We start from the raw sequence: 27,747 nt of genomic DNA, 5'->3' as shown, positions 1-27,747 counted from the left end.
ACCTCCTCTACATGGATGACATAAAGCTGTATGCTAAGAGTGAAAGGGACATAGACTCCCTGATCCACACAACCAGGATCTACAGCAGCGACATCGGGATGTCATTCGGGCTTGAGAAATGTAGTCGGATGGTGACTAAAAGAGGAAAGGTAGTCCGCACTGAAGGGGTCTCACTCCCTGAAGGAACAATAGCAGACATTGAGGACAGCTACAAGTATCTCGGTATACCACAAGCCAATGGCAACCTCGAACTGGCAACAAGGAAAGCGGCTACGGCCAAATACCTCCAGCGAGTGAGGCAAGTCCTAAGAAGCCAGCTCAATGGCAAGAATAAGACCCGAGCAATAAACAGCTATGCCCTGCCAGTGATCAGATACCCTGCAGGAATAAAAAGGTGGCCAAAGGAAGAGATTCAGACCACGGACGTTAAGACCCGAAAGCTCCTAACCATGCATGGAGGGTTCCATCCCAAATCCAGCACCCTGAGACTGTACGCAAGCCGAAAGGAAGGAGGCCGGGGACTAGTGAGTGTGAGAGCCACTGTCCAGGATGAAACATCCAAGCTTATAAAACTACTTGAAGGTCGCTGATGGTGTCGTGGGATACTCGCCTGACTTGTGTGTTGGCATCGTAGAATCGTTCCTACTTGACGGTGTGGATGTGGGTGTCATTGTTCGTTTGTCTCTATATTGTGCCCTACTGACTAGCGACCAGTTTAGGGTGTAGTCTGCCTTCCGCCAAAGTCAGCAGGGATAAGCTCCAGTAACTCTCTGCGACCCAGTTCAGGATAAGTTGAAAATGGATGGATGGATGGATGGAACCAATTGAACCATACTTGGACTGTTGCAGTGAATGCTGGCTCGTTTAGTAAATGAAGCACTGTCACTTTAAGAGTAGCATTGGGTAAAGTCCCATGAGAACACGTAGCGGGAGTGAGACTCAGAAATTGTATTTTATAAATACAATAAGTTCACATAATAAATGTGTTTGCGGGTAAAGCAGAAATTATAATGGGAAAACAAGGCTTTCTGTCATGTTGACTTTATAAATGACTTTTCCCCGTATATTTTTTTTAATGTTAAATCATTCAATAAATGCAATTCATTTTTAAATCATTACTCTTTCTTCCGTCAAACTAAAACGCAGTTGACACAGACTGAAACATGAGTACCTTTTGTCACGTTTGGTATTTTGGTCTGTCAGATGTTCAGGTCAGCATCAGGTTTATTTCTGTATTTATCTGCTACGTAAAAAAAAAAAAAAAAAAACAGTTTACCATGCACTCTATGTGCTCTCGTTCATTTTTTTTCTGCACCGGAACGGCCTCGCTTACATGGCCGAAATCCTCATGAGAAGTGCCAATTATGCGGCATACAAACTATTGACTTGTATTTAAAATACTGTTGGCTAGTCTAAATAAGCTACAATGCCAAAATTAAATAAACATTTAATTGAGTATCAATTAATTTAATCAGACATGCCTCTGGTTGCTGTTTCTGTGTGCATTCATGCATCTGTATGTAGCCATTCTATTTTATTGATATAACAGTACAGCTGCTGTCATCAATATTAATAATAATAAAATCACGGGACTTAGATGTGTGTGTGTCTGTGTGGGAGAGACAGAAAGATGGCATGTAGCCCGATCAATCCAAAGTAATGTGAACAACATACAAGTTATAAACATAATTTATTTTTTGGGGTGAAGAGGGGTTAGCATCATGATCTATAATTTATTTTTTGGGGTGAAGAGAGGTTAGCATCATAATCTATGATGAGCCTTCGACATGGATGCTTGGAAGCCCCCGGGAAGAGCTGAAACAAGTTGCTGGGGAGAGGGAAGTCCTGCCCTATGACCTGACCCCAGATAAGCGGTAGAAAATGGATAGATGGTGTATGGATAGGTCAGATGGGTTCATCCAAAAATAACTGGTTAACTCTATTTAAACCACGGGCGCCCATAGTTTGAAGGGCCACATACGGAAAAATAAAAGGAGGCAAAGGCTGCTTGGACATCTTTCAATTTAACACTAAATTAATTCATTACTCTTGGTAAAATTTTGTTTAGATATATTTATTTTTATATATACTTCATAGTTGAAGAAAAAAAACCCTGCTCGAGATAATAAAGCAAAAAACAAATTTAAAAAATCAAGGGTTCACCGGGATTTTGGCATAGCCTGTGGCCAAGGAAGTGAGAGATGAGAAAAAACCTCTGCTCATCTGACTTGCCAATCAGTGTCAAAGGTAGGTACTGTAGTACAACGCAGGCAAACGACACGGCCAGTGGAAAACGTTTTTTTTCCGTCTGCGCTGCGAGCCACTAAAAAATGAATGGGGTTAGCAAAATTGAGAATCGTTTGGAAACAAAATTGAAAGAATGAATGGGAATTGTTCCAATTCAAAGGATGCCAAACCCGCTATGTTTTGTTCTCTCTCATTTGAACTCCTGGCAGTGACTCCTACATTTGCAATAAATACTATGCCGTAATGCTACATAATGATGTTTAATCCATCCATTGGCAGTGTAAATGCCGATATGTCAGACTGCAGTCAAGAGTGCAACCAGCACGATAAAGGTAGATAGAAACATGGGAACTAAAATGTAAAAAAAAATAATAATAGTTAAAAAAAATCGCTGGTAATAATTTTGATTGGCTGGTGTTTCAAAAAACTTAACCCAGCCGCTGGGGAGCAGTGCCCTCCCCTGGGGGTACACTGTTCCCCGGTGCCGGTCCCAAGCCCGGAGAAATGGGGAGGGTTGCGTCAGGAAGGGCAGCCGGCGTAAAACTTTTGCCAAGACGGACATGCGAGTTGATAGGGCGGTTTGCAGGGACGGATGGGAATTAATGACTCGCTGTGGCGACCCCTGAAAAGGGACGTGCCGAAAGGAGAAGAAGAGGTGTTTCAAAAAACTTAATTTCGAACCCTGGTTACAGCCTGTTTCTTTGGACAAACAAGTCAGGAAATAATACATTCCAAAAATATAAATAAATTGAAAAGTGACTTCGCCAAAATATAGTGTGCCTTGAAATGTTTTTCACTTTGACTATGGGACTTTGAGGTACATCCCTACTTTCCTAGCTCAGCATGGTTCCTGTAGGAGATTATGTTTGTGTTTGCACATTCAGTACTTTAATCCTGTTTTTGTTGTAATTTGTAAAAAAAAATAAATAAATAAAATAAAAAAAAAATAATAATAATAATAATAATAATCATCATCATATCCACTCAACAACTTTTTCCTCATATTTTTCATATTGTAGGGAGAGAGCGCCACCTGGATATTAGTGTGAATGGAATGGGTGCAAACATTGGATGGAAAAAAAATTATGAAGTGGTTCAATTTTTTGGAACAATAAGCTCAGTTTAAAAAGAAAATCAATTATGAACAACTATGAAACGAATTAGTTCATTTTAAAATTTGAGAGCTGAACTTTATAGTTTGCAACGTGAATCATCTCTCCCAACACTGGCCATGGGCCACACAGTTTAGTGCGCAGTCAACCAGTCCTTTGATGTGTACAGTATGTGAGGCTTGCACAAGATAGGCAACAGTCACATGGTAGGCACACCCTGTTCTAAAAAAAATGTTTGGAGACTTGAGTTCATGCTAATGATCACGCTTAGAGAGTAATGGAATACATGCACGGCATTGTGTAAAAAGGCTCATGTATTCTGCTACAGGTAAAATTAAAAAAAAAAAAAAACAATCAGATTAGAAGGAACATTTAGTGACCAACGAGATTATTTTGCATGATGACAATTTTAACGCAGTAAGAGACTGTTGAGTCTTCAGTCGCTTTCAAGATAGCAAGCAGCGCGACAAGTCGATAGGTTATCACAATGTAGCTCAGTGGGCCACTGTGACGCCATTTGCACAGTCGTACCCGCAAACAAACCAGAGATCATTTCCGCACTTTGGGCAACAGGAGTAAAGTTATGTTGATGAGAAAAGCCCAACAGGATAAAGTTGCTCCCTTTATGAGGAGAGGCATATTGAAACATTTACAAACAAAAGTGCGAATTGTCAGAGTTGTCCAGACTGCGAGGGCGATGCTAGCTAGCTTGCTGGCAAGCAGCACACCGCTGAAGTCCGACAGGTGTTTTACCTCCTGTCACAAGTTACACAATTACTAATTTAAACGTTTCATACACCCTGTAACCAGATAACTGTCAACTGTATTAACCGCTGTCCCTGAAAGGGCTAAAACATATTAAGATAACACACATATCATCAGTATTGGCTCATAATGTGTATGTCTGCTTGTGTGTTAATTCACTGCAACCTTGATGAGGAGAGGCTCTTGACAGGCCAATGACCAGAAATGTGCCGGAGGAACTACAGTAAATCAAAGTAATCGTTGAAGTAAAGATCCCAATTAGGGCCGTGAGCGAACTGGAGCCTTTCCCATTTGACTTTGGTCATTCTTGGACTCATTTTATTGTCTATTTGTTTGTGCTCAACCAACATAATGACTACGGATTGTCATAGTTCCAGCATATTTTTGGCAGAGAAGCTCATGATGTCAACTGGAGTTGTGCCTCTCCCAGACCTGTGAGTGATGCAAGCAGCTCAACTGGTTCTCTGCTCCCATATCCATTGTTCGGTGTAGTCTTGGTCTCATGACATCAAAATGTGAACAACAGCTCTAATTGAACTAAGATATTTATTGGTCGATTCAAGGGTCAAACGCCTGTTGTGAATTTTGCCATTCAGCTTCTCACGAGGAGCAACTTGTGCCAAAAGTACTCAAACATTTAACAGTTGGACATGTGCATTTAAAAGCTTCGAGAAGATCAAATCAAGTTTACCTGTAAAGGTTTGAATCCATTTTCGTCTCGCCCTGAAATTTCATCTGAAAGCAAAATATCCCAAATTTTTTGTGAGTCATGTACGTCGTTAAAAGGAACAAGCCTTTCAAGTTATAACTTATAATTGGGTTGACAAGGGTATAATTTTTAGAAAGGATCTGATTATTATTATTATTTTTTTTATAAAGGATCACCCAGGATCATGCTGTCAGCCTAATTAACAAGCAATTAGAGGGACACAGACAAACAAGATGGAGGACATGATGGTAAAGTGTGCATATGCCTCTAATAGTGAGAGCTACTTAATGTGCCCTGATTGTGCGAAGGGCTATCAAATTGATACACGTCTGAAATAACATTTGTACAAATTACATTTAATACTATTAGAATGTGTTATTTTCAATCCTTAATGATTTTAATTTGCAGGCTCTGATCATCTTAAAGATGCCTCACAATACTGCCCGGATTTGCATTTTTAAATCATAATTTCTACTAGCAAATCACTATCCGAGCACTGGCGGTGTCATGATTCGGTTTGGGACCAAGAGGTGGCACTGTAGGGCGGCAGCTGCACACCTGTTGGTCATTAGGTAATTAGTGCTTTAAAAGGACTCCCAGCCCGACCACTCATTGTTGGGTCATTGTTGCTGTTTGTTGGCTGCTGTCATGTTTGTTTCAGTCAGGTTTTGGTCATTGTTATGTTTTATCTTCGGTCATGTGTTTTGTTTGATACTTTGGACTTTGTTTGTTTTGGATTTAGTTTTTTGAGTTTTAATACAATCTTTCAAGTACACCCTGCTCCTCCCTCCTGCCTGCTTTTTTGGGGTCCACCACCACCTCGCTATGTGACAGGCGGGCTATTGGTGTAGTACTCACGGGCTACCTGGTGCCCGCGGGCACCACGTTGGTGACCCATGCTATAAGACAAGTTTTCTCTTGGAGGAGACCAAATAAAGTCAACTTCAATTAACTCAAAAGGGCAATTAATATGTCATGATGCTCTTCTTGTGTTTCTCTCACAGCGTTCATATCTGCTGCTAAGTGAGGTACACCCTGAACAGGTTGTCAGATAATCGCAGGGCACCTATAGACACACAACGATCCGCACTCACACGCAGGGACAATTTTGAGTGTTCCATTAACCTGCCATGCATGTTTTTGGAATGTGTCTGCTTATCCATGCACAGGCGGCCAAAGTTTATTTCCACATACTGGGGCAAAATAAAATAAGGACAAAAAAAATGCCCTGAAACACTTGAAACGCGCCACTGGTCACCCACCCCAACCACACGTACTGCATTTCAACGCGCTGGCACCCACAGGGAGGTGTGGGTGGGTTGATTTATTAAATACGAACAGCCCAATCCCACACTCAGCGACAACAACATCATCCGCTTTGGCCTGTCAGCTTTGACAAGCTGGTCTTGCTCAAAAGGAACATGTCCCTATTGGGGTAGCCTACCTCCAAGGGGCAGCCTGAGAAACAGCAGTGGGCTGAACACACACACACATAAAAAAAGTGTTTTTTGTGTGTGTAAAGTTATTCACGCTGTTTATAAGTTATAGTTTTTATGTGTAAAGTGGTCCAATAGCAATAAATTGTGCTGTTTGTTTTCTACTGCTGATATTAAAGTAGTGGAGGTTTGAATAGGGATTCAAGTGGCCCTGAGCCTCTCTTCCACGGCGTCATTCACGGATGCTTTTTTTGGGGGGGCGGGGTCGGGGGTGGATGTAAGAACGCAAGTGCTTTAAAGGGAAGTGGTCTGACGGCGTTGGAGGATGATTATTTTATGAATAAGGATGGAGGGGGCGGTCAGGTGACCCGATGGCGCATTGACTTCACAGTGCAGAGGTCGCGGGTTCGATCCCAGCTCCGGCCTTCCTGTGTGGAGTTTGCATGTTCTCCCAGTGCCTGCATGGGTTTTCTCCGGGTACTCTGGTTTCTATCCCACATTCCAAAAACATGCATGGCAGGCTGATTGAGCACACTAAATTGTCCCTGGGTGTGAGTGAGAGAACAGATAGTTCATCTCTATGTGCGCTGTGATTGGCTGGCAACCGGTTCAGGGTGTCCCCCGCCTACTGCCCGAAGACAGCTGGGATAGGCTCCGGCACCCCACGCGACCCTTGTGAGGATAAAGCAGATCGGAAAATGGATGGATGGATGGGTGGACAATGACGGAAGGGTGCCCAGGTTTCGGAGGGAGGACAGACCATCAAAATGTACATATGTATTTGTAACGTGCCCATTCAGTACGGTCCGCTTGAAGCAACCCCTGTGTATATTCACCCCCGCGACAAAACACACGAGACGCGTTTCCATCAGTTGTCAGCAAAACACGAGTTAGTGATGGGCTAAGGTCCGTCAGCACTGACCCAGTTAGTGATGATTCTGGTGACGGACGAACGCTTTCGTCTGTGATTAACACGTCAGGCTTCAGTCAATACTGACAGAATGCCCACCTCTGGCCGTTTCATAAGCACCTTGTCACAACAGGGTTGCATTCGTGATTATTTTGCAGATAAATTCTCCCAAGCTACATCCCAATCGCTTTATCAACACACTTCAACATAATCTTTTTTTTATCAATCAAGTCACTCATGTGACTCGCAGTTGTTTGACCAGCCAGGTGTCACTAAAATAGTATGCATTGAAGGAGCACTGAAGTGAAGATGAATATTTCAGTTCATCATTGAAAAAAATAAAACAAAGGAAAAACACAACTGAATATACATTTATTTTTTTGCTTTGTGTGTGTTCAGTAAACTGACTAAAAATGGCAAACAAAACACAAATACATCCGTCTATTAACAGAGATCACAATGTCAAAACTGATTCATGACAGGAGTATGCAGGTGTAAACCTGTCACAAGATTTAAAAATAAAAATGACACACACACACAAAATTGGCTGAAAAATTCAACATGCCTTTTTTTGCAGTTACAAATTCAAAAAAAAAATTGAGAAATCATAAGCACCCTACTCATCCTTGGTCCTGATGATGTTTAAGTGATGAACTTGTTGCCAGGGTTCAGTGTGGACTTCTGGGCAGTTTCAGCTTTAATGGCTGCAATGTTTGGATGCATAAAAATATATTTCTGCAACGCCCTCAGATGGTGACAAAAAAGAGCTAACAACGCCCTCAGATGGTGACAAAAAAAGAGCTAATATAGGAAAAACTATTTAGTTGTGTATTATGTATATAAAGTGGCACTTTCCATGTCTTGGATTGAAAATGCCCAACCTGAGGATGCTTAATCACAAACAAAATACGCTACTCTACAGGGGAAAGTAACAAAGGCAACACCGTTGCAATGCGGTAGCTAGTTAACCCCGAAGAAGAGGTTTTGAGGACGGATTTAAAAAAAAATAATCAGAGTAAGTACACACAATTTTCCTTCTGCAATTAAAACGGTATAACAACACATTACTGTAATACAGAAATAATGTAGTGACTAACAGTCCAAATCTGTTGCGAATCCAGGTCTTTGACTTAGAAAGAAGCAATCGGCGTCTTTTGCAAGTTTTGCATTGCCTGGTTACAGGGTGGGGGCTGGATGGAGTTGGACAGGAAGAGCTTCGACGCCACGACCAACGTGCCGCGCCACTGTCACTATGATATGGTGGAGCATGGGAGGATCTGGAAGAGAAAACATCAATTACATCCCACACCAACACAAGAGTGTGTGTCTCTCTCTCTCTCTCTCTCTCTCTCATGCGCTCGCGCACACGCACACGCGCACACGCACACGCGCGCACACACACACACACAGTACAGCGTGTACTTGAGAGTGTGGCATCATTTTGTCTGTTCACGACCTTCACTCCTGCCCTCTGGTGGCTGTTTACTGATGCCCCAAAAAAGAAGGGCTTTTTATTTTTTCACTGATGTCAGGCAGAATCCTTGTATTATAATAACCATCACTTTTCTAAATAAATAAAGAAAGAAAGAAAGAAAGAAAGAAAGAAAGAAAGACAGAAAAAATAAAAAAGTCTATTGAGCAATTTACATGGCACAGTCTAAGAGAGCAAGCTATATTCAATAAACTAACTAACAAAAATAACGTATGTTATTGATTCTTGATTTGATATTGACATTAGTGATATTGATATTACTGTTATTATATATTCCGGAGATGAAACGGAGGATCTCAAGGCTGATCCTCATCGTCAAACTTTCTGAACATGACACTCCCTTCTTGGGTCCTGACTTATAGGAATGGCCTCCAATTTTGATACACACAAAAAATGCTTACATTAAGCTTTAATTCTATTTTATCAATAATGTTCATCTTTTGGGAAGACGCTACTCATGTTAATTTCTTACAATGTTCGACAATTATTAAACAAAGTCGGAAACGGTAATATCAATAGCAAACTTTTTCTACATCTCTCCATGTGTTTACACATGATCACTTTTTTTTTCCTTTCCTTGGAAATCCCATGAACCCTGTCGTCTGAACATTGCTGAACTCAAGCTAATGTTATTGCTTAAATACATGGAGTGTTTTTGTTGGAAGTGGCATAAATGTGATTATGCAACATGCTCAGCTTAGGTTTTTATCCAACAAGAGACAAAGATGATGCAACAAGCTCATTTGCAGGACAAGTTGGAGGAGTGATGAGGAGCTTACCATGAATCTGGCTCACTGCGTTGCTCATTTTCTTCCTGAGTGGCCGCTCTTCTCGATTGACATTCTTCCTCTATACACAGATAAACTGACATTAGTTTGCACAATTCCTATTTAAAAAAATGTCATTAGTTCTTAGTACGACAAAGCCCATAGATTTACAACTATAACACATCAGTTGAAGAAGAAGAGTTCTATTTTCATTGACCAACTTCACGACCATTTTGCTGACGATGAACGAATCACGGGAAACTGAAAAAAAAAAAGGGGAAGGAGCCAGGGGTTCTCTTGCAGGGAAAGGAGGCCGAGCTGGTACGCGAGGGAGAGAAGTTCCGACTTGACATGGACGGGACTTGTCTCCACACATAGCCTGGGCTCTGCTACCAGTTCTCTCGAGAAGGGTTGGACTCTCTTTCACTCTGGAGTTGCCCACGGTGAGAGGGGCAGAGCAAATGTGGGCATACTCATACACATTGTACATTGGGGTGCACACCGGGTAGCCTCCCTCAGCCTTCGGGTGGGGGAGCGGGTCGTGACTGTTGCTTGTGTCTATGCACCAAACAACAGATCAGAGTACCCACCCTTTTTGGAGTCCTTGGAGGGTCCCTGTGGGGACTCCATCGTTTTGCTGGGGGACTTCAATGCTCACGGGGGCAATGACAGTGAGACCTGATCAGAACTTGAGCGGTGTTCTATTATTGGACTTTTCTGCTCGTCAAAGATTGCCCATAACAAACACCATGTTCAAATATAAGGGTGTCCATATGTGAGCTTGGTACCAGGACACCCTTGGCTTCAGTTTGATGATTGACTTTGTGGTTGTATCATCAGATTTGCGGCCAGTGGTTTAAAAACTTAAATGCATCATATGACATACATTTCCCATATCTTGTATAACACTGTCCTTTCTTCCTTCTCTAAGAGACTCAATAAGCCAAAAAAAAAGTGCAAACCAGGGTGCTTGACCGAGACCATATGGCCACTCAGGCATCCTCATTTCTAAATTGTGTGCTTAAAAAAGAGAGATTGCATCGGTGCAAGCAGCCATTCAAATGGCGGGGGGAGAAAGGTATTTGTGACTCTCTATAAACCTTTGTACCAAATGTTGATTATTTGCTGAAGTGCCATTTTTGTGAACATAGCCCGAGTCTGTTCCACTTTTAATACAATTTTCAATATTTCAATGCCAATATTCAGTGTCTTGATCATAAAGTTGTTTGCTCTTAAAAAAGGACATACACAATTTAAGATGCTCGATCCTAACATCAGCAACTAAATAAAACCTAAAATTGCTCATATTTTTTGGTGTAATATATTGTTCTAAAAAGTGTGATGGGACAGGACTAGGTGAGTGACCTCCCCCCATCGAATAGAGTTGAAATAACTGCAGATAAAACGATTAAGAATGACTGACAAATTCCATACCGTTAAGGCTTGTTTTAAAAAAAAAAAAAATGCAGCAAACCTATAAAACTGTGATGTTGAATGCGATGCAATGGAAAATTTGGGTGCACCTATCCTTTTGTGCAACAAAGAAAGAGAGTTGGGCGCCCCGATGCAAAAATTCTCGAACCCTGCAAACACGACACAGCCACCTGTGGCCTTCAGGTACCTCCGTGAGATACAGGCAGAGGCCTCTCTTCTCCCCTCCAGTGTTAAAAACTGTGAATTTGCTTCCGAAAAGAGTGAAGCCATTTTTGTTTATTAAAAGGGAAGTCAACCCCGAAGTATCCATTATCGTAATTCGTTCCACTAGTTGAAAGACGGCATTCATTAATAAGAATGCATTTGTGTAATATGAGTTAAGCAGCAAAATCCACTCATTTCTGGCCATCTCAGGTGGACATTTTGCCACTGTATCAACTGAAAAATACATCACAGTTGCTCAGGTCACGACCAATCAGGGCTCACCTGTTTTCTGAAGCTGAGACATGATTGGTTATTACCTGAGCAACTGTGATGTCATTTTACACAAATGCAACATTTATCAAAATGCCGTGTTTAGACTAGTAGGGCTGCATAAAACCTCTGTGACAAAGGTTTTTGAGTTGACGTCCCCTTTCAGAGGATAAATACTTGGATCCTTCGCCATCTCCTCAGACTAGTGCTGCGCGAGCAAGCGCTTGCGCATAAACTGACAAAATCTGCTTCGACGAGAGGTGCAACGTGTTCTGAGACAATGCAGAAAGTCCTGTAAAAACTGATAAAATGCCCTGAGAATACAATAACCGATGTGGATGAAAAGGTTCGCAAAACATTAGATCATTTTCTTACCACAGGGGTTTCCTTCCACATCGTCAAGAAGATTGGCTGTGGAATGAGCAGTGCCCAATCTGGTAAAGCTGAATTAAGAAAACTAGGTAAAGACAGTTCATTGTTATGCACGCGCTTCTACAATGTCTTGTACATAGCCATTTGGGAAGGACTGACAGACATTAAATTGCTGTAAATGCCAAAGTCTGAATGAATGAATTTTCTTGATGCACTGTCGCCTTTTTTGAGGGTACAATGTCTACTACACACAGACAAAATTGTTGGCAGCCTGCTGTTGGGCAACAAAGTCACACCAACTATTGTCACTGAATTAACCTGAAATTCACAAAGTAATATGATTGAAGGAAAATAAGACACATTACATTTTTGTGCTGAAAAGAAATTACTTGCAGGCGGTAAAAAAACATTGTCCTTGGGCAACTCTGAGCCAAAAAGAAGTCAGCAGGTTCTAGTGCACTCTCTAATCGGGCTCCAATACCCTGGAATGGCTTAACCACAGAAATTTGAGTGGCTGCCTTTGTAGGAATGTTTAAGTCTCAACATAAGACTTATTTGTTGGTCTGGTTAGCCCCCCAACCCCAATCCCAAATATCTGGAATTTGGTTCAGTTAGTATTCTTTGATTGACCAGGACAGGTCTTAAGGAGAACCAGTTCCTGGAGACATCTATCGGTGGCACGTCATTTCATTCTTTTTTCTCTCAAGCTGTTCTACCTAACATTGTACAGCATCATACCGTAAAATGTGATAAAGGTGTCCCGCTCAAAACTGGAAGGGGTGGGATTAGTCCATCTGATCGCTTCTAAAGTCCCTGGACCAGGGTATGTTGTTGATTAATGTGAACTATAGGCCTGTTAACCCCTAAGGGCTTCATTAATAAACTTGACATTTCTTTTGAAGCTTAATTTTTGCATCTGTATACATCAGGGGTGCCTAAGCTTTTTTGACTGAAGATCTACTTTTCGATCAACTGACCTCCAGAGATCGACCGCACACGCATGCCATGATGAACAACAGCCATAACGGCCCCGAAGATGAACGAAACAGAAAAAAAAAGTTGACAACAGTTCGTGAAAAGGAAACGCTGCATACCTTCGTCGAGACCTGACGCGGAGGCGTGAGGCACACTTTCTAGTGTGTTAGCTAGCTATTGGAGCTCACGTGTACCGTTTTAAAATGCTTCTCTCCGCCCTCCAGATTCCCATTCTCTGCCTGTGCTCTCGGTGAATTGTCCATGAAACAAACTGAATGAGAATAATAATAACAATAAAATATATAGCGCAACAGCTGGAATTCCAGCAATTCCAGCCAGCTGACCGCTAACAACTTCCGGTGATGCAGGTCATGCGCCACCATAGGTTAAAGGTGACCTGCTTTTTTTTTTAATTTTTTTTTATTTTTTAGAATTTTTGTGAAAATGAGACTGATAGGATGCTAAGGGTGCAGTGTGCACTAACACAAAAATATATCATATTAATAACACACAATTTAAGTCTCATTTTCAAGTTGCTGTTTTTTTTTGTTGTTTTTTTAAACAGATGGATGCCAACAATTTTGTTCATGTGTATACATGCACATATGCTGTATTAAAACTCAGGATACGAATGATGCTTCAGAAGTGTTCTCCTTTTCGACTTCCTTCTTTTTGTCTTTTCTGAAAATGTTTTGGCAATTTCAAAAAGCTTCTTTCTTGTCGCTGAAAACAGACAAATTCATTTGGTTAAACGTGAATTCGAAAATAAATGTAGGTAGCGTTTAAAATAGGAGACTTACATTTGCCCATATGTTTGAGTTTGTCTCTAAACAGCGCGTCTTCTGACACAGCCTCCGGTGAAGGTGCAGAGAAAGATTCTAGGGCACAATGACAACAGGAACACTGACTGTAATCATACCGTATCTACTGTAGATCGATATAGAATCGTGTGAGGGCAATTAACCAATTAATCAACAAATCACATTGGACACGAGCATTCTATTCAATGCATAATGTGATGGCTTGATGGTGCCCATTCAGCGAATGATATCTACCTGTGCAATTCTCCGAGCTCGATGAATGACTGCACTTTGATCTCTTTGATTCGTATTTCAAGCGATCTAAAAAAGGAGCAGATGTTAGTTAGGATCATTGACATCATCATGAACCAAAAAGGGATGAGTCCTAGCACAAAACAACATGTTGTGGGTGGATTGACACAAGTGCTTGAGTTGCCGCCTGCCGACTCGAAGAATTTGGCTTCCATCTTGAGTGATCACGTTGACCTGTCCTTGAGCAATATACTCAACACCCAGTTGCTCGTGATGTTGCGTCATCATCAGGAGACAGTGGTAAAGCGCTTTTAGTATACAGTACCGTGAAGGTAGAAAAGTGCTATCCAAGTGAAAGCACTTTCATATCATATTCACAAGTGTCATGTTAATTACACAGTGTCACAAGCATAAAGAGCGCAAGAGATTGTCATGATCTTATCAAGGTAGTCAATGTAAAAAAATAAATAAATAAAAATCTGAAATACTGCATTTTGTTTTTTAACCCTTTCAGGGACAGCGGTGACTACAGTGGACATCTTATCAGGTTTCAGGGTGCATTAAAGGGGTTAAACTTGACGACCATCATTAGTTATTGCCAAGTATATATTTTTAAGGTGGCATGCATCTCTGGAAGGCTTCCTTAAAACCCATGTTTTGTGCGTAGCTGTAGTTTTGTTAATACTTTTATACTTTTTGTTCCTAGTTGGGAATCAATATTCATATATGAACTCAAGCCAAGGAAAATGTTGTCATCATGTATTCCCTTTTTGCCATTCCTTTATTTAATATACAACTTTTCGTTACTTCACTGTGTTTACAATTGCTTTGTGATTAAGAATTTATGTTTTACAAATGTTATAAAGTAAACAAAATTGAGTACTATTACAGAGTAACAGTGTTCCACAATTATTTTCAGGTTTGGTTTCAATTCAATTGTGGTTCCTCTAAGTAACTTGTTCTTATCCTCAATGAGAGAGCTCAAATGTGTTGTCTCTTGTTTTAAATGTTGGGAAAGTACCTCAAAATAAGTTAGTCTTTTCCCCTCACAATCCAGCAACCATTTTAATATACACTACCATCAACAATGCAACAGAAAATATTTAGCGACTACCAAACTCAATACTTTATGGTCGTTACACTGCTTGTATAGTAAATTATACACTGAAAAGTAACAATTTTTGTAAAAATTCTTCTCAGATCCCCCAAAAGTTTTCAATGATGTTGAACACTGAGTATGAGAGAAGTGTATCATTATATACAAATCCACAATGTCCAGGCTGAAATACAAACATAGTGAGCAGAACAGGTGGCCTTGAATGAGTGAAAGACATGTACCGGTATCACTGTTTAGGGTTGGGCATCACTTGACGCCTTGTTTCAATTCCAGTTCCAAACTACTCTCAATTTGGATTATTTTAGGAGGCAAGGGAAAAAAACGGATCCATGATTTAAACCGGTGATGTCTACACAACTGCCTTCCATTTTTTTTTTCGTGGCCCGCGACAGACTAAAATAAACATTTAACACGCAGTTCATTGTACCGGTACCAACTTTCTCCACATTGTGGTTAGGCAGGAATAATACACCCACACTTGCTACTGGTTCTCCTTCGTTGGCATTGAAACTAGGAAACAAAATTTTAAAATAGAAAAGAATCAGAACGTTAGTGCCAGCGCCAATCAATTCTCGGGATCCGATGCACAACCCCACTTGTCTTGCCAATTATTAGACAATTATGGCTGTGTGTCAACTTATTTTCAGAAGACAGTAAATAGATACTGCAATACTAGATGGACTATTCTCAGTTACACTTTTCTACAGGACTGTCACTTGAGAAGAATAGAAGAACAGGCTTGCTGAAATGCGAGTGTGGCGTGTCTACGAAAAGCGTACCTCTCTCTAAGGCAACAAGAAACTCTCGGTTTCGCTGCAGTTCTCTCATGAACTCCTCGTTCTGTAGAAAAAGGGCAATACGCTCGTCTTCCAGATACTGCTTCAGTTTCTTGTCTTGCTCTGTTGCTACTGCCGTCAGATCTGGACGGCCAGTTGTGCCTGCAGCTCCAGATTGAGAACTTGACCGGGTTGTCCAATGACTCGAAGAGACTGAAGATGAGGATGGTGTGGATCCAAGCTGGGAGATATTGGCCTGAGTACTCTGTGGAAAAGACAAGTCATAAGCAATGAGTGGGCTTTGAAGTTCATTTTTGCTCAACAGTGCAAGGTTTTCGTGACTGGCAGCGCATTTGAAGCGTTCTAAGCAAAAATTTTGCTCCCTTGCCCATTCCGCCGACGAAGGCTGAAGTGAACTTTTGCCGGCGGCGGTGGGTTGACAACAGCCAATCTGCGGCAAGAACAGACTAAATATGTCCCAATCCTGTGCTAAACAAGCACACAGCCAAGAAAGTACATTTTAAAAAATCATGCACAGACACTACATTGTGAAATAAAAACAATTTGGGACAATATCATTGCGGTAGGGGTGCATGGTATAAATGGTACGGAGGCATTTAAAATTATACTGCTTTTGGATAGTACCGGTAATTGCAGCGCCACCGCTCGCCACATGGTGTTACTGTGTTTTAACGACAGTTGACATGGAGCAAGCTGGGGGAAACACCGAATGTAACGCCCATGGTGACCGTGAACTATGTCGACACGACGCTTGTCTCACGTGTGTTTGTACGTGGGGATGACTACACTGCGCGTTGCTTTGGGCAGACAAGAGGAGGGGCACTAAACAAGTTGTAAACAATTCAGCCCACTCACCCCAAGACACTCCATTTTCCTTGCTCCAAATTATCCTAGCCTGTTGCTCCGTTTTGTCTCTGTCACGCCCTATAAAGGAAGCTGGCTGTGTTGTTTACCTCTCAATCCAACAGACCACAATGATATTGTCCCACATTGTTTTTATTTTGCCACATGCACGTGTGATGTTTAGGAAAGAAAGAAAAAAAATGGTATACACACACATATATACATATACAGTATACACATACATATACATACATACATATATATATACATATATATACATATATATGTATATATACATATATATACATATATATATATACACATATATATATATATACACACATACACACATACGTATATATACATATACATACATATATATATATATATATATATATACACATATAAAATTTTAGATAGAATTTCTATCAATTATCAACGTTTTGGGGGTATTTTTTTCATGATTGTATGTGTGTAGTCGTCAAGGCATCAAAGAGGAGGAGAGAGGAGAGTACATTGAGCTCTCTCTGCTGTGTGCCTGCACAGATTAAAAGATAGTAATAAAAGACTATAAAGAAATAAAATAACTAATACCTACGAAAAAAAAACCCCAGCAAGCATGAATCATTTTAGGTGATGACATTGCCAGAGAGCGAGCTGTCAAAATGATGGCTTGGGGAGATCTTGTTAGTAGTTTCAGAATTTAGGTGGTCCTTGTATTTCAGACAGGAATGGTGCCCAGTCTTTTTGAGTCAGTTAGGGACTTCGGGCTACCATTACATTATACCAACAGTGCGCTCCTATAGGCTTACCGGCACCGGAAGCTTCGGTGCCTTTTAACACTAAACGCCAAAGTGCTGTGTGCATACAGCCCATTGTCCGTCCATCCATCCATCCATCCATTTTCTGATCCGCTTATGCTCACAAGGGTTGCGGGAGGTGCTGGAGCCTATCCCAGCCGTCTTTGGACAGTAGGCGTGGGACACCCTGAACCGGTTGTCAGCCAATCGCAGGGGACACAGAGACGAACAACCATCCACGCTCACACTTACACCTTGGGACAATTTGAGTGTCCAATCAGCCTGTCATGCATGTTTTTGGAATGTGGGAGGAAACCCGAGTACCCGGAGAAAACCCACGCAGGCCCGGGAAGAACACGCAAACTCCACACAGGGAGGCCCGAGCTGGAATTGAACCCGGTACCTCTGCACTGTGAGGTCAACGCGATAACCACCGGATCACCGGGCCACCCACAGCCCATTGTATGATGAATAAAGTTGTTTTTCACAGTTGTTGTGCGTGCATTACTGGACATAACATTTTGCCACTGAAGATGGAGTTTGACTTGGAACTGCTGCCCTCATTCCTCACTACCAGTGCCGTTCAAGATTGGTGGATATAAGAATAGCCGAAACTAACGAGGCTATTTGCAATTTTTAACCACATCCATCTTATTTTCATACTCTCAAAGCCACGCAGACGTTTGAAGACGTCAACCTTGTTGGCTTAAAATTCTCTCAAGAAAGAGATTCTTCAAGTGATCATAGTTAGCTGTAGATGTTCTACAAGAAAACTGGATCAAATGTTGTGGGCTTTGTTTCACTTACCTTTATACATTCTAATTGTTGAGGAAGGATTCTCAGGAAATCATCTGGGAGATTTCCAAGCAATGGAGGGTTCCAGTTCCGGAAGCTTTTGACCTTCTTGTGATCTGAAAGTGGCTGGGCTTCAAATCTATGAAGGGAGATGCCGTGGCAAGACATTACCTTTCCCCATTGAAATGAGTGGCAATGGAATTCATTTGTCCCACCCCAGCCCCACCAAAAAAAAAAAAAAAAAAACCCCAAAACAAAACAAAAAAAAAAACAAACAATTTAGATAAATAGCACTTTAAAAACATAAATTCAGAACAGAATTCAATACAATGTAAAGAATGAAACATTTTTTGCATCATGATTTCATGCTTCAACTGAATGGACAATATGTTGCTCCTTCTGGGGTGGACAGTGGCTTGCAAAAGTATGTGAACTTTTTGACCTTTTGCCACATTTCAGGCTTCAAAATATAAAATCGGAATTTAGTGTGTGAGGAATCAACACCACCATATATTTTTAACTTTTTGTGGAAATAAAAAAACTAAAAAGTCGGGCGTGGATTCTTTTTCGGCCCCTTTTCCCGTCAGTGCAGCCAACTCTCTCAAGCATGATTTCAGAATGATCCAATATGGACCTAAATGTTGAGGATGATAAACAGAGTCCACCTGCGTGTAATCTACTCTCAGTATAAATGCACCTGCTTGGTGATGGGCCCAGAGGTCTATTAAACGAATAATGGAGAGTAAACAGCATCACAAAGACCGAGGAACACACTAGGCACATCCGGGATAAAGTTAAAGAGAATTTAAAGCACAATTAGGATATAAAAAGATTTCAAACATCTCCCAGAGCCCTGTTCAAGCAATCATATTGAAATGGAAAGAGTATGACACAATTGCAAACCTACCAAGACTCGTCCATCTCTCTAAATTTTGTGACAGCTGCAGCTGTTGTCAAAGCGCTATATAAATAAAGATGTATTGTATTGTATTATACTTTCACAACGTCTGGAACTTGTCAAAGCACTGCACCATTCTTTCACTTTTCTTTGATTATAACTTTTAAAGAGCAAGAGAAGCAAAATCTAAATCACAATTTAAATTCCAATTAATCGTCAACCCCAATAGATGGCGCAACAAAGATATTAGGAGGAAATAGAAAGCAAAGATATCCAGACCAAATAAGCAAAATTTGATAATTTCCCAGTGCGTGCCTCTCTCTAACGGACCACTTCAAGCTTGGTCCACATGGCAATATTTTAAAATTGACAGTTGACTTCCGAAACCTGAGAGACCCCACACATGAAGAGAGAGAAAATAAACAAATAAATCACAGGTACAACAGCTTTGAAAATACAGTGTTTTGTGTGTAGCCACTCGGCAAAATCAACCCATCGCACACAAACCCGAATTGACTCACAAATATTCCAGGGTCAAACGGGAAATCTGGCAAAACTTCGAGATTAAATGTGACAAATTGAGATTGAATGGCCGGTCACCAGCTGCAGCTGCAAAACTGTCTGTGGCAAGTAGAAACTTTTGAACCAAGAACTCCCGCCTTACCTTAGTGGGGGTGTCGGAGGAGCTTCTGGGTATTTTCTGTCAAAAATGTGCATGTCATATGTAGGAGGTGAGTAAATTGGAGGTGGTTCCTCATCTGAACTGTCTGGTTCAAGCGTTCGCTCCAGAATCTAGAGAGGGAGGAAGGAAAAGAATACATATCACACACGTATGCTTCAATTCAATCTCTTCATGTCATTTTATGGTCTATATCCACTCCAGAAGGGATGGCAATACTTGTAAAATAATATCAATACTAATATGCATTGATGAGCTTGGACACTTTCCACTGACCTCCGGCGGGATACTGTCATCAGAGTCAGTGCTATCATCTGAAGCCTGTCCATCAATGCTCATCTGGAGAAGCTGGTCAATGGTGGCATCCACAGCTCCGTTATTGGAACGTAGCACACACTCGATGACCTCATAGTCCATTGTGGGGAACATGATCTTGAAGTCCTCCATGGCCTGGTTGAACTCCAGGCGGCGTACCTGGCGGTTGGGTCTGCTATTGTTAAGCTCGCCCTGTCCATCACTACCGCCACTGCTTCTTGATCCCCCATTACTACTGCTTCGTCGGAACAGACTGGTCATCGTCAGGTTCTCGACGACCTAATGCTAGGATGGCCTTTAGGCGTGTGATCTTTAGGTGTTCCTCGGTTCCCTCTTGATTTATCAGCTACTCATTCTATGATAAACATAGTAGTCAGTTCTGGGTCAACAGTGATCCTCTAGTACAGTTGGATTCAGTTGCCTTTGGCATGGCGCTGTCATGGGGGGTGAGGAGTGCATGTCAAGCCTCTTCTAGGTTTTAAGACCTACAATAGAGGGGAAAAAAGGATATTGTGTTACCTTGGTTCTTTTATTTTGCTCAGAAATCGTGTAGTTCCTTTTGACAGCTGTGCGATACCGGAGCTCAATTGCTGTGCAGTCCTGACCTTCAGTATGTATGTAACAAGATGTTCTTTCTAACAGCATCATTCTTCAGCCTAGTTGCACTGAAAACGTTTTTAATTGTAAAGAACACTATTTTTAAAAGTGGTTAAGGAAGGGAAGAGACACCCCTACTAATTAAGCAGGTTAAGCAAAATTAAAAACATTTATCGGTAATCTAAAAATTTACAGCTTGGAGCATCTGCTTTATTGTATACTTATATCCCAACTTCATTTAGTGTGGATAAAGTCGAATTTTACTGCGGAAAAATAAATTCACATTTAGATATAAAATAGCTGGGTCGTAACCTGACATTTCTTTGTCTGGTTTACATAAGCGATCCTTGACTCTTGTCTTCATTTGGTCACGTTTCAGTTTGGTGCAAATTACACAGACAGCAGGAAGATTAGGTGGCCCGGTACTGGTGACATGATTCACCTGAGAATTTACCTTTAAATTTGGGGTGAAAATGGTGAATAATCTCCTTGCTCAGCAATAGTCACTGCAGCTTCAACCTCATTCTGGCTGTACGCTACCTGACGTTTTTTTCAACTGCTATGATTGTTTTAGAGCAGGGGTGCCCATTACGTCGATCCTGATCTACCGGTAGATCTAAGACAGGTCCCAAGTAGATCCGAGGAGTGTCGAGGAGAAAAAAACCAAACAACCATTTGTGTGTCTTTGTACATGTTAGTAATGTATTTTTTGTGTTAATGTACGCTGCACCCTAATCATCCTATCAGTCTCATTTTCACAAAAAAAATATTTAAAAAATAAAATAAAGCAGGTAAATCTTGAATTTACGGTGGCGCGTGATTACGTCACCGGAAGTTGTTAGCGCTCTCAGCAGTCTGCAATTGCAGCTTGTGATCAGAGCTGTTGCGCTCTATCTTTTATTGTCATTATTCTCATTCAGAGTTTGCTTCGTGTACAATTCACCGAGGGCACGGGCAAAGAATAGGAATCTAGGAGGGCCCAGGGAAGCACTTTAAAACGGTACGTGTGAGCTACGATAGTTAACAGGCTGCAAACGTGCAGTGTGTGTGTGTGTGTGTGTGTGTGTGTGTGTGTGTGTGTGTGTGTGTGTGTGTGCGTGTGTGTGTGTGTGTGTGTGTGTGCGCGCGCGTGCGTCCAGGTAAGGGTAGATCCCGGGAGGTTAGTTGATCGAAAAGTAGATCTTCGGTCCAAAAAGTTTGGGCACCCCTGTTTTAGAGTCAAGAAACCACCCATAAAATGTGTCATGAAACCCTAAAGTTTGAATTTCATGGTCACTGCCTCAACAAGTAGTCCACTGGTACCCGCTGTCTTGGCAAGCAATGTTTCGGTCTGATCCAAACAGGTCAACCATTCACTGGTACAGTGACAACATTCCTCCCCGCGTAGAATTGAAAAAGCCTTCACTGTTTCGCCATCACCACATCCTTGGTAAATTATACAGAGCAACGTAAAAACAGGACAGATGTCGCCGCGACAACTGAGGCTGCCATGTTTGTTGCATACCTAATTTACATAAACGAGCCAATAATCGGATTGGACGACGTGCCGTCACATCACTGTAGCACTAAAAATTACATCGTCTCGGGGGCTGGAAGATAGCGATCTTTACTGTCAAATAACACAAGAACCGCAGAATTACGCGCGGTGGAATGCAGCAATAGTGACATTTCAATATGTTGTTGGCGCGCCGATGAGTGGAACGAAGGTGAACGATACACGGCCACCGCTGATGGTCTAGTTCAGGGGTCCCCAACCGCCGGGCCGCACAGAAAGAATAAATAACTTACATTCCTTCCGTTTTATTGATTTCGGAATCTGAAAGATGTTTTATTTTGAAAAATTACCGGATCCTCTGTTATATCAGTCTATAGTATGTCACTCTTGACGCAGATGAATGCACGCTTCTCGGTCACGTGATAGGAAATGAAACCCAGGAGCTAGCAAAATGAATAAAAAACAAACGTCTTTGAAAAGTTTTTTCGGAAGGGTTTGGAAAAGGCCCAGCCAGAAGGCAGAAGAGGAGCCTATGACTTTCAAGAAAGAGAAGGCCACATTTAATCGACAGTATCAGGAGTCCTGTTTCAAATATGTCTTTATCTCAACGGGGAGATTCACACGCACCAAGCCTACCTACTCTGCATAATAAGCGGCAATGGTGAGTTGTATTTTTTATGCACTTTTTATTTGCGGCGTATCTTATTTTGAAGGCACGTTTAAATGTTACCATAGCGACCAGAGAATGTTGCGGCCAGATAGGACGTTCCTCGTGTCATGATTCGTGTTTATTATTATGTTTCTGTCCGAGTTTTACTCGGACAAAGTTAAAGAAATGACTTGGCACACAGGGAAAATTGTCTTCATTATCGGCGGGAGGGATCTCTGAGGGCGAACGACGGTTATTGCCCGGGTTATCACGCTCAGAGTTCCCTGTCCGCCAGTTTGAACTTTTATTGTTTTACATATGCAAAATACAAGAAAAACACTGCCCCCGATATTTGCATACCACGCCCCCGGTCCGGCCCCTCGGTAGTGATTGGTTACCTTGGTTTAAGGTTTGAACTACGGTAAGTTGACGCCTTTCTGTCTGGTCTACAATGAATCAACAAGTTGCAGACTTTGCAGATGACAAATGTCCGCCTGGGCGCGACAGGCGTTCTCAAACCGTCTTTTGATGTTCAACAACGCTTTGTTCCTGAATTGTTTATTCCCACTTTGTGACCGAGTCTAGTCTTCTTCCCTCTGTTCACCCCCTTGCTTTGACGTGATAATTGTGGACTTCAAAAGCCCTCCGCCCAGACGGCCGACGCCTTTACGCACAGGCATTTGGGGGCGCTGGATACGCACCCAAACGTCTAGACGTGCCCAAATTAAGTGAAACTCTAAACATGATACAATTACATGCTCGTAGATTTCTCTATAAGTTTCGAAAATACCACACTTTTCACGCAGGTCATATATTGTTGTATCTATCCGGCCTTAAAGGCCCTGAAAATATTGTCTGACATGAAACCGATCTGTGGGGCAAAAAAAGGTTGGGGACCTCTGGTCTAGTTCACAGGTATCAAACTGAAGGCTTGGGAGCCAGATTCGGCCGACCGTGTCACTTTATGTGGCCCCGCTTAAGCAAATCATGGGTGACAACTTCCATGATGCTTGCTAAAATCTGTACCGAAATACCAAATTGTCATGTGTAATAAATAATGTTGCGATTTTGTAATAATTTTGCGACCCTGTTTACACTCACTTGAACAACAATAATTGAACAAACAACAAATAGTTGACTGTTTTCAAAACTAGTAGGCAGTCTTTTTTGTGTGTGTGTAAAAGTAATAATGTAATGTGATGATGAAACGTTAATTCGGTTTTTGTCATCACGGCCCTCCGAGGGAAGACGTAACTCCAAAGTGGCCCGTGACAAAAATGAGTTTGACACCCCTGGTTAACATCGATGGCTTTCATGACCACAATTTTGACATTCATACATAACTTGTGAAGACAACTTAGATGGAGATGCAAAGCCCACAGCAATACTACATCAGGGTAAAATGGGGACTGTTCAAAGCTTTATTAAAAACATCTTTGAAAGTTGGGCCAAATTTCATCAACCAGGTCTGTCTTTACACACACTACACAGTCGTCGGCTGTGAAACAACTCTGGTTGAACAAGAAAATAGTCACTTTTTAACTTTATTTCCACTTAAGTTCACAATAACAAGTTACCTGAATATTGACAATAAAGGAGGGGGCGGGGGCAATGAAAACACACCCCAAAAACACAAAACAATAACGATACACCTAACTTGTGTGTGAGAATTCAACATCACATATCTATGATATCAGTTGCCCTCGACAAAAACATGTCTGCAGAACAAGGATGATTCTGGCGTGATATACTGTACAACGCTTTGCTGCTGTGATTGTTGCTCATTGTTGCAACTCACTGCTAACAGGCTAACGGTAACGTCTCATCTTTTGGCAAACACTTTATCCTTGAAAATCGATATAAATGCCAGTAGTGGTCATGCCGAGGTTTTAAAGTTAAAGTTTTGAGAACATATCTGATTTCGATTGTAACTCGATCACCCCGAAGGCGAATTAGCTAGTTCATAGCATTCACTTTCAAAGGTCCCACGGATAATTGTCATCCACAAGGCCCGACTAACTTCCAGAAGCACCCAATCCAAATTGACTAAGCTTACATTTGTCATAGATCTAGGACATCTACAATACGACTGTCTTGCCACTCAGGAATTTCGATTTTTGCGTTTTTGCCCTGGTCCTTCAAGACAAAGAGAATAAATTCGGTATTTGGCACCACAGTACACATCTGATATAATGCATCAAACACCAGAACCTAAAGCGAAACAAGTATTTCAGGTTGGACATAATGCGGTTTGGCTACCGTTACTCACAGATTGGTTGCGTCTTGAGCAGAAAAGAAAGTATCCACAGAGTAGCGGAGTGTCCACAGAAGGGCCAGCTGTTGTAATGGGACGGTGGGCCGTATCATTGTACCGTAATGGGAAACACAAATATCCTGTCTCTCCTCCACGCTCTGAGCAATAAGCTACACCTCAGCTAGCAACCGGATGTGTCCATTTAACTCGGTGCACACAATGTAATATCTACACGCTGGAGAAAGTTCAGTGCCAATTTTCAATGGATTGTTTGCGCTGCGCATCTATTTAGACATGATTTGCATTACATAAATACGACTTGTTTAGTTCGTATTTTTTGCGTAGTTGTCGTTGCTTTCTGATGGTAAATTAATGAAAAACAAAGCAAGATTACAAGTGCAACAGATCGTCTTAATTTTTGTCCATTACATATGAAGTGTATGACGTAAAGTCCCGACATTCCATTTCTAATGTACAGTAATGTGCCAGAAGAACCTGCACTATGTCGGAAAAAAAATATCCCAGTTCATTGTTAACTTTTCAAATTAATATGTCCCCCATCGTACATTTATTACTGTTCTTGTTTTTTCCCCTTTGTCTTTAGTTCTGTTTTTAAAAGCTTTTAAAAGAAAATTTAATCATGTAAAGCTTAATACCGCGGCCAGGCCAGCCTCAACACAGAAAGCCGAAGTCAAACCAGCTACCACCGCGATTGTTTATACCGGGCATTACGGTAATCCGCCGCCAGCGAGCGGCGGTGGCCACCTTCTAAATAAGAGCTAACTAATACATTCACATAAATGGTTTGGATTTAAAATAATGTTATCAAATACGCAACCAGTTCACCTCCAGAGAAAGCGAACTGTATCAGGATTGCACCAAGAAACGTTCTGAAGTTGATAGAAAGAGAAGTTAATGTTAACTTTGCATCAGTGACTGAAAATATATCTGATAAAAAAAAAAAAAAACTTTAAAAATATATATATTTTTTGTTATCCCGCTGCCAGACCAATTCTAGGGCCCAGTAGGCCACCACAGGTATCCAACCAACATACTAATATTAAGATCTGACTCAGCATTTTAAAATGAAAGTCCTTCGACATCTGCAATTTTTACCTTTAAAAGAATAATTAAAAATGTAATTTTCTTTGTCCCTCAACCAGTTCAAGGGCACCGTGGGCCACCCTAGATATCCAACCAAAATACTTTCACTGAGATTTGATGTTGTATTTTAAAAGCATTCTGAAATGTGCAAATCTGACCTTAACTCTTGATTTTTTTTAAACATTAAAAGTCCATTTTCGTTATCCGACAACCAGACCAGTTCCAGGCCACACTCGTTCCCCCTCTCGTTATTTCAGAATAAAAGGCCTCTGAAGTCTGCAATTTTTACCTTTAACACCTGACTAAAACATAAAAAATCTATTTTTGTTATTCTGCAACCAGACCTGTTCTACAGTTAAAGAAACAACCTAAAACAATATTTATAAAGGCTTACTGTTGCTTAATTCATATGCCACAAACAATATTAATCAGAATGCCGTATTTAGACTCGTTGGCCTGCAATTAACTTCTTGTCAAGAAGATTTGGGGGTCAACATCCCCTTTAAAACTGTTTCTTTTGCAGCACGCTTCGGGTCATTGTCAATCTACATTGTGAAGTGTCGCCCCATGAATTTTGAAGCATTTGGCTAAATGAGTGGCAAACACTTCAGAATTAACTCTACTGTGTTTGTCATCAAGCCAAATCATTGTTAAATTAAAGAGATCCAGTTCAACTGGCAGCCACATGCCAACGCCACGACAATACTACCACCATGCTTCACTGATGTGGTGGTATGATTTGGATCTTGAGCAGTTCCTTCCCTTCTCCATTCTTTTCTTTCTATCGTTAAGGTACAAGTTGATCTTTTGTCTCATCTGTCCCTAAGATGTTCCAGAGCTGTTTTATATGTTTGTAGGCAAACTCTAATCTCACCTTCTTTTTGAGGCTCACCAATGGTTTGTTTACACCTTGTGATGATAAAACCTTTGTATTTCCTCTGTTTAAGTTTTTTTCCCTGAATTTTTTACTTTGACACTGATATACTCACCTCCTGGAGTGCTTTTGACCTGCCCAATTGTAGTGACGGGGCTTTTCTTGATGAGCGAAAGGATGCGTCTGCATAGATGTCAATGGCGAGTGATGAAAAAATCGGAAGGGGCGTGGCCTGGTCGGAGGCGTGGTTACTTACAAAAGTGGCACTAAGCATGCTGAAGATGAAGTGTATTGAATTTACACACTATTTGAAAATTGAACAGAAAAAAATCCCAAGATCGCCACTATTCTTTCAAGTGAAAATTTGTGCAATTTTGCTTATGCATTCCTGGTGAGCACCAATATGTAACTCCAAATTTGCTGCTCAAAATCAAAACTAAAAAAGTAAACACATTCCCTGCCATATTTAAGATTTGTTCATGACTTGTATTCATAAAGTGTTGTGTAAATGTGATAAAAAGCTGTTGATTTTTACCTCATACAGTGATAGTGAATATTTATTATGCATACAATTTATTATGCCTAACCGTGCTTTATTATCCAAGACAAAACGTGAATTATCAATATGAATATAAAACGCAAATAAAAACAAATAAATGTTATCATGCTGTTGCTACAAATGCATACCAAATAAAATTGAAAATATCATCCTCGTATATTTGAATAAAAAAGTATATACCTCGGAGTGTACCTGTCTATCGGCGAGGGGCGTCAGTGGAGCAGAT

General features: G+C 41.1%; 1 protein-coding gene across 2 annotated transcripts; it reads right to left on the bottom strand.

Moving 5' to 3' along the window:
* Positions 1 to 7,618: 7,618 nt before the first annotated feature.
* On the bottom strand, positions 7,619 to 27,096 carry cuedc1b (CUE domain containing 1b). Of its 2 annotated transcripts, none has more exons than XM_019861316.1 (12): positions 27,078 to 27,096; positions 19,951 to 20,474; positions 19,660 to 19,787; positions 18,110 to 18,236; positions 15,642 to 15,903; positions 13,749 to 13,814; positions 13,494 to 13,571; positions 13,323 to 13,416; positions 11,722 to 11,780; positions 9,451 to 9,520; positions 7,955 to 8,456; positions 7,619 to 7,924 (listed from the first exon to the last, which is right to left on the bottom strand). In XM_019861316.1, coding segments are annotated over exons 2-11 (1,185 nt in total). In that variant the 5' UTR covers positions 20,251 to 20,474; positions 27,078 to 27,096; the 3' UTR covers positions 7,619 to 7,924; positions 7,955 to 8,455. The 2 variants fall into 2 exon arrangements, with proteins under 2 accessions (XP_019716875.1, XP_019716874.1); XM_019861315.1 differs by lacking the exon at positions 27,078 to 27,096 and adding an exon at positions 25,000 to 25,212.
* Between the last annotated feature and the right edge of the window lie 651 nt (positions 27,097 to 27,747).

This window comes from Hippocampus comes, unplaced genomic scaffold, assembly GCF_001891065.2.
Source record: "Hippocampus comes isolate QL1 unplaced genomic scaffold, H_comes_QL1_v1.1 scaffold122, whole genome shotgun sequence".
Lineage (NCBI taxonomy): Eukaryota > Metazoa > Chordata > Actinopteri > Syngnathiformes > Syngnathidae > Hippocampus > Hippocampus comes.
The sequence above is the reverse complement of the archived record's forward strand: the minus strand, read 5'-3'. Positions and strand labels throughout refer to the sequence as shown.